Source organism: Akebia trifoliata, chromosome 4 (genome assembly GCF_017979445.1).
Source record: "Akebia trifoliata isolate Shusen 1 chromosome 4, ASM1797944v1, whole genome shotgun sequence".
Classification (NCBI taxonomy): Eukaryota; Viridiplantae; Streptophyta; class Magnoliopsida; order Ranunculales; family Lardizabalaceae; genus Akebia; species Akebia trifoliata.
In genome coordinates, this window is record NC_141378.1 from 40,137,703 (window position 1) to 40,152,257 (window position 14,555).

Sequence of the window (14,555 nt, forward strand, 5' to 3'; positions counted from 1 at the left end):
TTTTCGATTCAGATTCTGATTCTTGTAGGATCTAGGTCCAATTCTAAAATAAGTGGAATCGAAACTGGCAAGAATCATGGGTACCCATTAGCTCCGAGTCTCAAGAATCAAATGGGACAAAAGTCTTAAAATCTTTATATAAAAAATCCTATTAAAGGCTAACATATTATCTAAAAAGTATCAAATAATAATTTGTTCCACTAAAAATATGATTTAAGTGATGTTTTTTCAAATATAAAAATTCATCTTCTTTTCTTTACAAGTAATAAACTTTAAGAAGAGATGACCCATTTTAAGTTACAATATTTAATTTATATGAAAAATTGAGAAACTTTATATAATATGTGTTAATTGTAAAATATAGGAAACTTTAAATCATATATAATGTAAAAATAAGCCAGTTTCGGGTCCTCGCAGGTACCCATCACTTAGAACCTAACGGTTCCAATTCTTATCGATTCAATTTCATATTAGACCCGGCTCTAATCACTTCCTATGGAAAGGGAATTGGAAATGGGGTTTTTATTTAGGTTCTGGTTTGGTTTCAGGTAAAATGTGTACACCCATTGACACTCCTAATCCAAGGTTCAACGAGTTGGCCTTCTAATTCGAGCTTGATGACTCATCAGGCATAAAATAGTGAGACTAAAATGTTATCATTTTGGCAGCCACAATTATGATTGACTGGGGTCAACAAACCTTAGTTCCTCTTAAAAATTGACCCAAGACAAAGAACTCTTAGCCTTTTTTTTTCTAAGGGCCTTGGGTTAAAGGTGCTACAAATAAATTTTAGGCCCATTAAAACTTTGAAGATAGTAAATAATAATAATAATTTGAATCGTGATAAACTAACACTCTCTGACATGGCAGTGCATGGTACCATAGATCTTTTTCTTTGGTTTACCCAAGGAAAACTGATCTATGTTTCTGTTCACATAGCACGCCACAGAGCTTACGAGGAGGAGCCTAAGTTTATCACATTTCACGTCCACCTTGGAATCCTTTGCATCTTTTGATATTTTATAAAATCCTTGAGGAATGTAAGTTTATCACATTTCACGTCCACCTTGCAATCCTTTGCATCTTTTGATATTTTATAAAACCCTTTGCTCGAATAGTGCGAAAAAAATAATTTAATAATGATCAATTGGGCCTAAGTGATGAGATAGCTCATTCAATGAGTGGAAGACTTATGTATATGTCACTGTCCCGACCAGATGGAGAGATTGTGAGCATACTAATAGTTAATCACCATGCAATCTTTATTTTCTTAATTTTTGCATAATTTTGAATTACATATTACGTGTTTACTTCTCAAATTATTTGTTTGTGAGAAGTTAATCATATCCTATTATTACTTATATCCCAATTAGTAACATTCACATTCTTGCTTCTAGTGTTGGAAGGAGCAAGTTTAGTATTCTTGCCAAAGTACTGGACCTTCAACTTGCATTCAAGATAGAAAGAACACCAGATTATTTGTTTTTGTTTAATAAATTGGGATTAATTAATGGAATCCCACACTATATGAAATAGGAAAAATTACAAACGAATATATTTACAATAAAGATCATCATGAAGAATATTTACCAAGTAAGACGGGACAAGCCCTTATCATCAATATCACAAAACCTGTTAGATGGAGAGCCCAATCATGCTAAGAAATCAACAGCTCTGTTTGTTTCATGCTAATAAAATTCAAATGTACTCTCTTAAATGCCACTGAGGTGCAAATAAAATCCATAGAATTCGTTGCTTCTAGCTACTTAGATGATCCACCAATAGGAAATATTAAATTGATTGAGCCTACTATTCACATGGATGATGTGGTCCAACAATCAGTTTCCGGTGAAGGAAATAAGGTTGTTGATGTTTTTCTTTTGGATACAACGGCATCAAGAAAAATGGCGAGTATGATTTTCTTTTTCTTTTCTTTTCGCTTGATTTCATATGTATAGCCCATATTGGTGCTGTAGATTATTGTATATCACTTCGTGAAAAAGGGGTAAATTTGATGTTAAGGTCAGTTGAATTTAACCCTCTTTTCAAGTTGTGTTTAAAAGAGGGCTTTGAATTTACCCCTTTTTCAAATGGTGTATTAAGGGTATATTTCTCGCTATCCCTTGTAAATCCTTTCTCTTTTGTGAAATTCCACTTTCTTTTGCTTAGCCAAATAAATAAATAATCTTTTAAACATTTTTACTTATAACACTTGGAAGAGAAAATATTTAAATGAATATCACTTATAACAAATAATCCTATAGTACAAATCCCACCTGTGGAACTAACATACTGCACTAAGCAGATCTTAACATAAGAAGCGACGAACATAACATTACATATGCCAAAAAGACAAATAAGAGCACACCATGATAAGAGACACCAAATGTGACAATTAAGCCAAAACACTAAATACTAGATGAAGGACTACTTATGTAAAGGAAACAACCACCTCTACGACATTGAACGCTAAACATGAGAAAAAATTAAGGGCTAGTGGTTGAATGAGGTGGGGAGAGGGATGGGATGGGTAAGTCCTTAGGAATGGTGGGGAGGGTAGGCAATGTGGGCTTAGGCAGTGTTGGAACCTCTGGTAGAGGTGGCCCTTCAGGCTTTGGCAAGGTTGGTAGTTCAGGCTTCAACATTTCAGGCTTTGGCAACGTTGGGACATGTGGCATCGGTGGAAGTTCAGTCTTGGGCAAAGGTGGCAACTCAGGCTTTGGTAGTGTAGGGACCTGTGGTAGAGGCGGCAATTCTGGCTTTGGCAACGTAGGTATAGTAGGAAAAGGAGGTAATGTGGGTTTGGGAAGTTCTGGAATGTTAGGCAAGGTTGTTTCAAACAGATGTCGAGATGCATCGATCATATTGGCACTCATCAAGGATAGAGTGATGAGAAACAGGGGTAGAATAGAAGATAGATGAAGATGATAAGCCATGGTAGGATGAGAAGAAGAGCTGAAGATTGTAACTTAGATGAGTAAGTAGTAGAATAAGTTATATGGAGAATGGATTTCATGGCTTTTATAGGAGAAGCTGAGGAATGGACGTGGCGTGTAGGAAAGGTTGGTTGTAAGGTTGCTGTGGTTGTGTTGGAGACATTTTCTTGTTAGTTCAACTTCTCATCTATTATATATATATATTACTTCTACAAATTTCCAATCTACAAGTACATGTGTAAGGTCCAACTACTTGCCCTTTCTAGACAAGAAAGAAAGGGAAAAAAAAGTTTAGTTTAAATCAAAGTGGAAGTTAGTTAACCTTACCATTTTTACATTGGTAATGGAAGTTTCCGTGTTTAGTTCTGAAAAAGTGGATTCAATTCTTTTTTAAGTTCTTTTTATCCATCTGGGATTTCGCATTTAATTTTTGTAGATGGTGTCGTATTCTATCAAAATTTGACTTTAAATCCATAAAAAGTTTGAGCGGCCGCTTGATGTTTTCTATAACCTTTCTGGTCTCAAAGTGGGTTCAAATAAAAGTTTAGTCTTCTTTAGTAATTCTTATGCGAACAAAGAAGATATGCACGAGTGCCTGGGGTTTATAGAGGGGAAACTTCTAATAACCTATTTGGGCTAACCTCTTGTTCCATCTCGGCTAAGCATTCCACGTGTCAATCGTTAATAGATAGAATTTATAAGAGAGTTTCATGATGGAGAACTCATTTCCTTTTCTTTGCAAGCCGGTTGGAACTTCTAAAGTCTGTAATCAAAGTTTTCAAATTTATTGGTCTTCTCTTTTAATATTCTTATAGGTGTTCCAAAAAAATAGAATCTATGATTAATAAATAAATAAAAAAGAATGATGTTAAATGCATGCTATTTTTGGCCAATGCCCCTAATCCTTTTTCTCTATCTTACCCATAGTGGAAAAAAGAAAATTTTCTGATTTGATCACCTTGTAATATTCAAAAATATAATCCGATGCAATGGAGTTGTAGAGTACAAAATTATATGAGCTTTTAAAAAAATAAATCAAATTAAAAAAATAGTTATTTTTCACCGTTGAATTTTATTTTTAAATTTGGGTGCTAGGTGGCCGTCTATTGTCAACAACTTGGATCAAACTCTAGAAACAATATCTTTTTAATTTCCTTTTTTTAAATATGAATATTTTCATGAAATCTAAATGTCTGTGTTGTTGGATTGTCAATATGATAATCAATGTGAACCTAATGACCATTTTTAAGGTTTGAAATATTAAAAAAGAAATATGTGAGCAGCGGGCAAGAGAGAGAAGCTCTCTCTATTGCTCATGTGTGATTTTGTAGATTTAGAAATAATTTGTGCAGGTAATGAAATTTGATAGGAAATTATTCATCTATGTAAGAAAATTTTTCCAATTTAAAAATCATTTATGCATGTGGGATTTTAACCAACTTAGAATTTATCTATGCACATTATGGAATCATACCAATTTAGAGTTTCACCTATTTTAGTAATCATTTGAGCATATCATAATGTTTGACCTTTTTAATAATTATTTGTGCTTATGGTAATGTTTGACTTTTTTGGTAATGTTTATTGCATGTGTGAGAATTTTTACCTATTTGGGAAATATAATGTATGTGGCATTTTCAGTTAAATATAATTTTTTTTTTTTAAATCGCCACGTAAGCCTTAAGGCATTAGATATGATTTAGATCTTTTTCAAATCTCACATTTTTTTTCTTGGGTGGGGAAATCAAGGAATTTTGTGTGATATTTGAAGGGATCGTAGCCTTGGGGATTATTGAGCCAATTCGACATAAAATAATGATGACGATTAGACTATTGCTTGACCGTAGTCTTCCCCAATTGACTATAAGATTGTTTTGGATCGTAGTAGAGACCGATCACCTCAATCAGGTGGGTTCGGTGCTTAATAACTTTTGAAATCCGTAATCTGACTTCTTACCCTAGTCGCTTACCCGTGGACTAATCTGATCCATTTTTAGCATTGTCTATAATTCTTAGACCTTAACTAGGTAGCAACTCCCATTTCTTTAAAAACCCCCCCAATTTATCAGTTAGATTCTTTTTTACTAGTTAGTGAAATGGGTCGAGACGATTTCAATATCATAAATCAAGTTGGAGAGTCCATTGAGAATATAATTTTTACATAAAAAGTCATCCACTTATTTCTTGCACCTCTCTTTCGATTCAGTGTTATCTTCTAGAGTAACATCTAGAATGGGTTCTAGACCATCTTCTTGAACATAAGCAATGTTCAGAGTAGTAGGGAAAAACAACACTTTTTGTTGCTATCAAGTAAAGTGTTATTCATTGAAATGGTCAAGGTGAAACATATCTTGATTCATAACTTGGAAATAATGAAATGTCGAAGTCTCCATCAACCTATATATTTGTCAAAACTATTGGAAAATGTATATATAAACTAGAAGAATTTGATGAAGGAGATTTTAGGACTTCAAGGCTCGAATGAGATTCAATCTCTTTTGACAAATATTTCCTCTATTGGTTGGAATCACAATACATAAAGGGTCAACGAACAAGTGCCTTTAGGATACAAACAAATCTACACTCAAATTATTAAATTGAATTATATACGATCTGATTTAATCTAAAATACTCAAAAATAATTAAGAACTGAAGATGCCAAGTACTTAAGCTTGGAAAAAAGGAGAATACATAAATTTGCAATTAAGAAATCTAATTTTTGATTGACTTTTTATAGTCATTTTTGTGTTTCTTGACCAAAAGTCATAATTCAATGTCTCTTGAGTTTGGGAGTTGTCACCATTCAAAAATTTTATGGTGTGAATGGATACAGTAAAAACAGTCTTGAATATTAATTTTTCAAGGAGTTGGTGACTCAAATATGATCTAACCTAGAGGTTAGGATAGGGAGGATCGGTTGTGAGTTGGCACCTCATCTCACCCATCAAGTTGATGGGTACTATGTATTGGTTAAAAGTGAAAATAAAAACTGTTTTTTTTTTTTTTTTTTTAAGTTTTTGGAGTTGGAATAAGAGTGATGTATATATTATAATAAAATAAATGTGAGTGTTGGGATGTGACCATTAATGGGACATTTTCTTGTTTGCTATGAATTGTGAGTGTTTATCCACGAGGATAACACTCTTTTGGCTATTAGCATTTTTTGAAATAAAAATATGTGCTCAAAGTGAGCTTTGTTCTTTGTTAGTTAAGTTCTAAAAATGTTTTCATTAGTTGGAAAACATATTTTGAAACCACACCTTATGGTATATGAGTAGGTGCATGTATGCAAAAGTGTATGTGTAAATTTATCATGAGCTTAGAAAAAGAGATCACCTCATATGGAGGCATTACTCTTTACCACCATTTTCATTTAAAGTGCTTATACTACATGCATGCAGGAAGGCTTAAGTATAGAAATAAAGAGCATTAGAAGATAAATGTTCCCAAAAGAACTTATTATGGTCTTAAAGGGCAAGATTATCTGACATGGAGGAATTACTCTCTAACTCCCTTGTCATTGAAAAAGAAAAGAGTTACACTACATTACTTGAAAAGTAAAGAAATTAGAGTGTTGTCATTGAAAAAGAGTAACACTACATTACTTGAAAAGTAAAGAAATTAGAGTGTGTGTGGGGGGGGGGAATGGGAAAATAGAAAACTAAAATATTCCCCCATCTTGGCCTTCTTACTTCTTTGCATCTTTTTCTTTTTCTTGTTCTAAGCCTTCAAAGTGTTAGAGGAATTGCACAATTTACACAAAAATCACATTTATGAAGTTAAGCAAGAATTATTACAAGGGTAGATAGGGAAATTACCTTGACTTCTCTTGAAAAAAGATATAGGAGGGATTTAAGTGTCAAGTCCCCTAAAGAAAATCTGGAACACTAAAATTTAATTATTATTTACTTTTGTTTCCCAGAAAAAAAATTGTTTACAACCAATTAACTTGATTACTATTCAAATCTAATTCAATGCATGTCCTAGTTAACTAAGAGTTGGGTGGGGAGATGGAAGGAATTGGTATGTCCTTAAGAATGCTAGGCACAATTGGCTTTGGCTTTGTAGAAAACTCAGGTAGAGGCTGCACTTCAGGCATGGGCAATACTTCAAGGCCCTGACCCTTATTTTGTTGGGTCACGCCAGGCTGGAAATTAGTGGCACAATGGACCAGTTGGCAGATCGGGTAATAAGAGTTGCTTCTTCTGGCATGACGCGTGGTAAAAATGCTAAAAAAAGGAAACTTATTAATGTTTATGTTTTGCTCAATGTATTTTGTACACAAAACTTAAGTGGGAAATTGCGAAAAAGGAAACTTATTAATGTTTATGTTTGGTCAATGTATTTTTGTGACAATATTAAACGCTAAAAACATAGAAAATCTTTGATTCAATATATTTTTCATGGAAACTTAGGTGGTGTTTGTTACCGCTTCAAAACGCGGATTTTACTGCGTTTGCATCTAAAATCGGCATTTCGGTTGGTAATTACTGTTTCGTAAAAAAAAGCGCTTAAAAAAACTGCGTTTTTAAACGCAATTAGGAGAAGTTGTTGAAACCCGCTTTTTTTATCGCGTTTGCGGTAGAAGCTAACAATGATAAAACGGTTTGATTAAAATAACCGTTTTGCCCTCGTCTCTATTAGCTCGACAGAACCTCACGAACATCACAGATCTCTCTTTGCTTCTCCTATATTTTTTGTTAGGTTTCTCTCTCTCTCATACAGATTTCGCAAAGATCTCTCTCGCACAGATCCATCTCTCTCGCAAAGCTCTCTCTCTCTCTCTCTCTCTCTCTCTCTCTCTCTCTCTCTATTGTTGTTATTTTCAGATTCTTAGATTTGAAGTTCGAGCTTTCGATCTACTAGTTTTCGAGCTTTAATATCGATCAAGCAGCTCTGCTAATAATAGAAAACTCTTACTTATAAGGTTCATTTTTCTTCATCTATAACTCAATTTGGATTCCTTAATCTTGTTTCTCTGCAAATTGATGCCAAAATGCACTTAGAAAATCTTCAAATATAGTGATTTTCAACCCGTTTTTGTTTTGTTTCGAATAAAAATTGAACTAATCCTGTTAATCCAAGAAAACGATAAGCAAATAACTGATTGAGATTCTATAATAGTTTTTTATTTATAAATTTTGTCTTTTTTGATATGTTTAGAAGAGTTGAAATTAGGACATGTGGAAAACTAATTAAACTTTGGGTATTTGTAGAAGGGTATTTGGTACAAGTTTAATAAAGACTTGTATGCTTTGATTATGATTTTTTTTAGAGAATTGATATTGCCACACCAACTTTTACTAATGCCACACCAATTCCTTTGTAAATTACCAAAGAATTGCACACAGTTAATAGGATTTTTCAAGTCTAATTTACCTTCCAAATGAATCAGATATCTGATAAGTTAATTTGATTTGAATTCAGATATTGAGATATAATATAGATTTTGAATTTGGATAACAGATTGTTTTTTTTTTCTTTTGGATTTGGATTCAAATATGGGTATATTTGATTCGACTAACATCGGTTTACAAGTTAGTTTCACAGACATGACTCTTTACCTTTTTAATCTCTCACTTATTCAAACCAACAACTCTTCAGTATTGTTGGAATTTGGTTTCCTATAATCAAATTTTGTAATTTTTTTTAATTCCTTTTATTTTAAATTTCAATTAATGTTTTCTTAGGTCAAAGTTGCAATTTGAAGATTGTTTTATAAGGTATATTTTCCTAGTTCGATTTTCTAAGGTCTAATTCGTATTCAGGATCTGTTTGTTTTTTAAAAGAAAGGAGGATGCTTTAGACTTAGTGTTGCTCCCACCCTCATACGTAGGGCACATTAGCTCCTTCATCACTCGCTCACGAGGGTGTCTGGCCCTTGTTCCTTTTTCACCCGCTCATGCGAATACTCTAGACCTTCTATTGTTGATACTTGTTCACAAGATGCCATCGAAGAATAGGGAATAAAGTTTTATGGCTCACATATTAAGTCATAATTATTTCTTTATATTATCACCATATAAATCATATTTCCATACAACAACAACAAAACCCTTAAACAAAAACAACAATCACAACAGAGCCCTTAATTACCCAAATACACACAACACAGCAACCACCACCCCAACAACAACAACAAAGCCTTATGCCTTGGATACATAATAGTAGACATAGGCAACAACAATCTACTAGTATAGAGAGAGTAAGTCTGCAGTCCTGATTTTCCTTGACCATGAAATTTATAAGGATTTAGAGACTTAGCCAACTGAAGTAGTCTCATTGCAATGATTTGCTAGCATATGAAATGATTTTTGTGCTTCCTATGTACATGGATTTACTTTGATGAAATGGGTACTTTTATTTCCTCTACATTACACTAATTTCCAATTTCCATGAATCAGAATTGGTATTGTTATGCCAAAACAGTGGCAGAAAGCGAGGCTTTGGAGTATGCGAAAGGAAGTGGGCTTGATGTTGTAGCAATTTGTCTCTGCCTTGTTATCGGGCCAATGCTGCAGTCTACAACGAATGCTAGTAGTTCGGTTCTCATCAAGATTTTGAAAGGTCTCACCTTATACCATAAGGTATATCCATTTTCTTTGTGTTTGTATGCATTTATTTGTCTGTGTGAGTGTGGTGCATGGATGTCTGCATATATAGGTCTAGAATGCCAAAACAATGTTTCTGTTCGTCTCCATACTACTGGATTTCAAAGCTTAATTTGTCCATCTTTCATGATGTGCATTAGCTCTGTTAAACTCTGTCATAAATTTATAAAATCAGAATTTTAAATCATTAGTCCACTTGTTTCCATGTGGGAAGTTTGAATATTTCTCATTTTTTATGTTACATTCTCATCCTACATGTGTCTGTAAACAGATGGAATTGACAAGCAACAGATGGAATATTTCTCATTTCTCCGTTCAATGTAGTTGCTTGGCAAGGCAATTACGTGCCATATAAGGTGGGAACTTATATTAATTCCTCCATCCTGATTTTGTAGATAAATATAATTTTCTTGGAATTGTTGGCTCTTCTTCTATGAAATTATTAACAAGTGATTGTTACTAAAATTTTGAAATTTTGAAATTACCTTGGGTCATGTACCTTGCAGTATGATCTAAGTAAGTTCTACCCATTCAATACTATTCTGATGGATCATGGTGACCCTTCAATAAATACTGGTAGGTGTGTTTCAACCTCTCAACATATTTTTATTAGATAACATAAAAGCAAATAATCTTTGTGTTCATATACACTTCTTGTTTAAGTTGTATTGTTTTTTTTCTAACTGAATGGCAGTATTGATGGCGCCATCTAAGAAGCCTGGTGTTGCATTGCATGATTTTTTCATTTTCCCACCTTGATGGTTGGTTGCTGAGCATACATTTTGCCCTCCATATTACCATCGCAATTGAAGATAAATTAACAATGTGGATTAGGATTTGTTTAGGAGAAAACCAAGAGCTATAGCGACGCACTAATGAAAGATAAGAAACAATGTGGATTAGGATTTTCTATGGCTTTTTTGTTTATGAAACATAAGCTTATTTCTAATGTGAATTGCTTTTTTTTCGTGTCATTTTCCAGGTCTAACCTCCTAAGATTAACAATGTCCAGCGGCTATGAGTTGCATAGCTGCTTCACAACCATGTTTTAACTCCTCACTTCGATCTCTCTTTCTCTCTGTCTCAATTTTTTGGAATCGATCGATCATTTTTGGTGAATGATTAATTACAGGCACCACCACCACCACAAAGGAAACGCAAACCCCATCACTTTCGTCCAGGAACAGTGGCTCTTCGTGAGATTCAACATTTTCAGAAAAACTGGAAGCTTCTCATACCAGCAGCCCCTTTCATCAGAATTGTGAGTTTTAAGCTTATTTGAAATCCAAAACCAGAACCATTTGTAGAATAATCTAATTAGAGAGTTCGATCTATCATTTTAGGGTTTATATCAATTACTAGGTGTTAATCACGCTTGAACTATGACTTATAGTCTTAATTTAAGCTAGAGCAAGTCAAATTACTTAAGATCAGATAGAACCCCAAAATGCTTTGCAATGTTAACTTAGGATTGATATTTAGCCATCTTTTAAGTAAAATTTCAAATTAGGATTGTCTTGTCCTGTGCCACTCTTGCATCAATGGTCAATGAAAATAGCATTATAACTTATGCTTGAATCTTGCAAGATTCTTATCTCCTTGAAGAAAATTTCAACCTTTTGGAAGTTATTCATGTTTGGTGCGTGAAAAATAGAGCAACTGTTTTTCTCACCAAATTTTGTAATACATTTTGTTTTTCTCTTTTGGATTCTCCCTCTTTCTTGTGCCCTTTTCAAGGTGTCCTTGTTATAGATGCTAGTAATTGTAAATATTGTCTTATTCCCACCTAACCAGAGTTCAGCTGCCCCCCCCCCCCTCGGCTCTATTCAAACCCCCTCCTCATTGTTGTTTTCTAATTTTGATCCCTCTTGAGATGGCTCAGTTATGGTTTGCACCATGGGTTTCAACTTAAGTTGGTAATGTTGAACCACTAGTAGATTTTGCAACATGAGCTCTAGTGGAAGGGGGATGATCATGTAACTTTCAGCAAACTGCTAATATGATTTGGACCTCTACCATGGTAAATTCAAATATTTTCCAGATGTCCTACATTTTTCCAAAATTAATTTTTTGGTCCTTGTTCACGATCTTAACAACACTTGGTACCATCCGAACATGGGTTGATATTTCTGAAATATAAGTACGGCAATCAAGACCCATAAGAGCAATCGATGGTCGGTATAGAAATCCATGAAATTGACAAAAAAAATCTTGATTAATTGTGTGCTACCTAAGCAACATAGTCTTGGTTAGGAAAAAGGGGAAAAAAATAACTTTTGTTTAGAGAAGATTGATTCTCAAACCTTGATCTTTACTTGAAGCTTTGATTTTGACTAATCATGGCTTTAATTCCATTATATAGCTTGCTATTGCTATTGCGTTTTTATTTTAGGTCAGACATATGTTGCATTTGTAGTTCTTTTGAAAATATATGGGCATTTATCATTTCTTAGAGGTATATCCATTGAATTTATGTGTAGCATCTTAATATGCTTTATATTCGGGTACAATTTGTAGTGTTCGGTGAACTCTACAGGTTTAGTTTTACATTCAAAAGCCATATGACAACATTTCATTATCTGCACAAAAACCTCCAAATTTTTTAATATTTTATGTTGGAATTATTGATTGGATGTAGGTAGATGCTATTGCTATACCTCATTAAAATGTACATAGACACATGTTACATTCAATGGGGTGACCATTTCTGTAGGTGGCTAAAGATTATTTGGTTCAGATGTTTGAAGATGCAATGCTTTGTACTATTCATGTGAAGCATGTTACACTTTGTAAGTTGAAACTCTGTTCTATGCATGCTCTTTTTTGTTTGAGTTTTCAATGGACGTAGGTAGGAGGATATAAGTTAAATGTAATATATATATATATGGGACGATTCAGCAGCCCTAAAGTTTGACAAGTTTGGTGCCAAACATTTTTCAAAATATGGGTTAGAAGCTTTGGAATGAGCTGATTTTTTGTGTGAGGATGATCTCTATGATGAGGAGATAATCCTCACCAAAAACCAGCCTATTCCAAAACTTCTAACCCCATCAAAAGTGATTTACAAAAATTGGACGGTCCACGATTCTTCAACTTGAAAACTAAGGTTAGAAGTTTCAAAATGAGCTGATTTTTTGTGAGGATGATCTCTTCACTGTAGAGATCATTCTCACAAAAAATCAGCCTATTCCAAAACTTCTAATCTCATCAAAAGTGATTTACAAAAAATGTTTGGCACCAAACTTGGCAAACTTTAGGGCTGCCGAACCGCTCCTATATATATATATGGGAAATGTTCAGCAACAAACATTTTGGCAAAACATTTTTCAAAACATGAGTTAGAGGTTTTGGAATTGGCTGATTTTTGGTGAGGATGATCTCTACGGTACCAAAAATCAGCTCATTCCAAAACTTCTAACCCCATCAAAAATGGTTTACAAAAATTGGATGGTCCACGATTTTTCAACTTGTAAACTGGGGCTAGAAGTTTTGGAATGGGCTGATTTTGGTGAGGATGATCTCCTCACTGTAGAGGTCATCCTCACCAAAAATCAGCCCATTCCAAAACCTCTAACCCATGTTTTGAAAAATGTTTTGCCAAAATGTTTGTTGCTGAACGGGACCCTATATATATATATATATATATATATATATATGGAGGAAAAAAAAAAACAACTTACAGCAACGGATGATGAGATAAGTAAATTATTTTATTTTCTAAAAAATTATCTATTGCAGCGGATATTTATATCCGCTGCTAAATGTAGTATGTTTATTAATTAAAAATTGATATACTGCCGTGGATAGTAAAATCCGTCACTATATGTACTATATTTTTTTTATTAGAAATTGATTTATTGCAGCAGATAGTAAGTTCCGCTGTTATAGGAAGTGAATTTGTTGCAGCGGATATTAATATCCGCTGCTATAGGGAGAATATTATATTCATTTAAAATCTACATATTTCAGCGGATATCAAGATCCGCAGCTATAGGTAGAATATTCTATTCATTTAGAAAATTGACATATTGCAGCGGATATTAAGATCCGCGGCTATAGGTAGAATATTCTATTCATTTATAAAATCGACATATTGTAGCGGATATTATGATCCGCCGCTAAATGTACTACCTGCAACAGCGGAATATGCTATCCGCTGCTATAGTTAGCGACGGAGGAATCTACGACGGATATTTGGTTCCGCTGCTCATCGTCGCAATAGCCTTTACCGACGGAAAAATTGCCTTATAGCGGCGGAAAAATCCGCCGCTATAGATAAAAAATGTTGTAGTGATGGTATTGTTTCTACCATCACTTCTTCGTAAGGGGCCTATGGCATCATTGTTGCAAGTGGTATGTTCATGATTGTGGTCTCTAACCAACATTGCTAAGTTCTTATGTGTTTTTACTGTGAATTATCACCATGTTGTTGTCTCACGTACATTATCTGGTGTCGTGGTCTGATGTAGGACAACCTAAATCTTTTTTATTCTGTTCTACTTTGAGAAGGGTGGTGGAAAGGGTTAATTAGGTGGTGATGAAGGTTAGAGAAAAATTATTGAAAGGATTTTTTTATTTTATTTTACATTATTGAAGTAAAAATAAAAAATTTAAAATCTCAATTGGTTTTATGTTAAAAAAATAAATGCAAAATTTTGTAATTTTTGTTGGAATTCATTACTGTTGGCTTGATTTGAGAGTTATTATTTATATATATTTAATGTAATTATATATTTATAAGGGTATTCTGATAATATTTTATGCATTCTGAGTGCATTATGTTGGATTGTGTATTTTGCAGGTATTTTGTTTATCAAGAAAATTTCATATGTCCATTTTTAAAAGGAAATGCTGTCGAAATTTCTATAGAATTATAAATTTTTTTATTATTTTTTAAAGAATTATAAACATTTTAAAATTAAAATAATTATTTTTATAAAATTTTAATATAAATTTATTATATTTATATATATTTAATGTAATTATATATCTATAAGGGTATTCTGGT

At 33.4% G+C, this 14,555-nt stretch overlaps 1 protein-coding gene across 10 annotated transcripts; it reads left to right on the plus strand.

Annotated features, from left to right (window-relative positions):
• The first annotated feature begins 9,114 nt into the window (after positions 1-9,114).
• LOC147404953 (phenylacetaldehyde reductase-like) lies at positions 9,115-12,835 on the plus strand. Of its 10 annotated transcripts, none has more exons than XR_015178008.1 (5): positions 9,115-9,523; positions 9,819-9,903; positions 10,054-10,127; positions 10,680-10,808; positions 12,186-12,834. XR_015178008.1 is itself a non-coding variant. In XM_086441086.1 (3 exons), the coding sequence occupies exons 1-3, from the start codon at positions 9,332-9,334 to the stop codon at positions 12,210-12,212; spliced, it is 348 nt and encodes a 115-aa protein (XP_086297212.1). In that variant the 5' UTR covers positions 9,115-9,331; the 3' UTR covers positions 12,213-12,833. The 10 variants fall into 10 exon arrangements, 2 of the variants coding, with proteins under 2 accessions (XP_086297212.1, XP_086297211.1); XR_015178007.1 differs by having other exon boundaries at positions 10,054-10,123; XR_015178006.1 differs by having other exon boundaries at positions 10,054-10,123; positions 10,530-10,808; positions 12,186-12,832.
• The last annotated feature ends 1,720 nt before the right edge of the window (positions 12,836-14,555 follow it).

Bases quoted from the DNA above. Each gene is read 5' to 3' on its own strand.
- LOC147404953 (XM_086441085.1), top strand. From the start codon at position 9,332: ATGAATCAGAATTGGTATTGTTATGCCAAAACAGTGGCAGAAAGCGAG. The intron at 9,524-10,679 runs GTATATCCATTT...GATTAATTACAG, and splicing joins GTCTCACCTTATACCATAAG to GCACCACCACCACCACAAAG. The intron at 10,809-12,260 runs GTGAGTTTTAAG...CCATTTCTGTAG, and splicing joins CAGCCCCTTTCATCAGAATT to GTGGCTAAAGATTATTTGGT.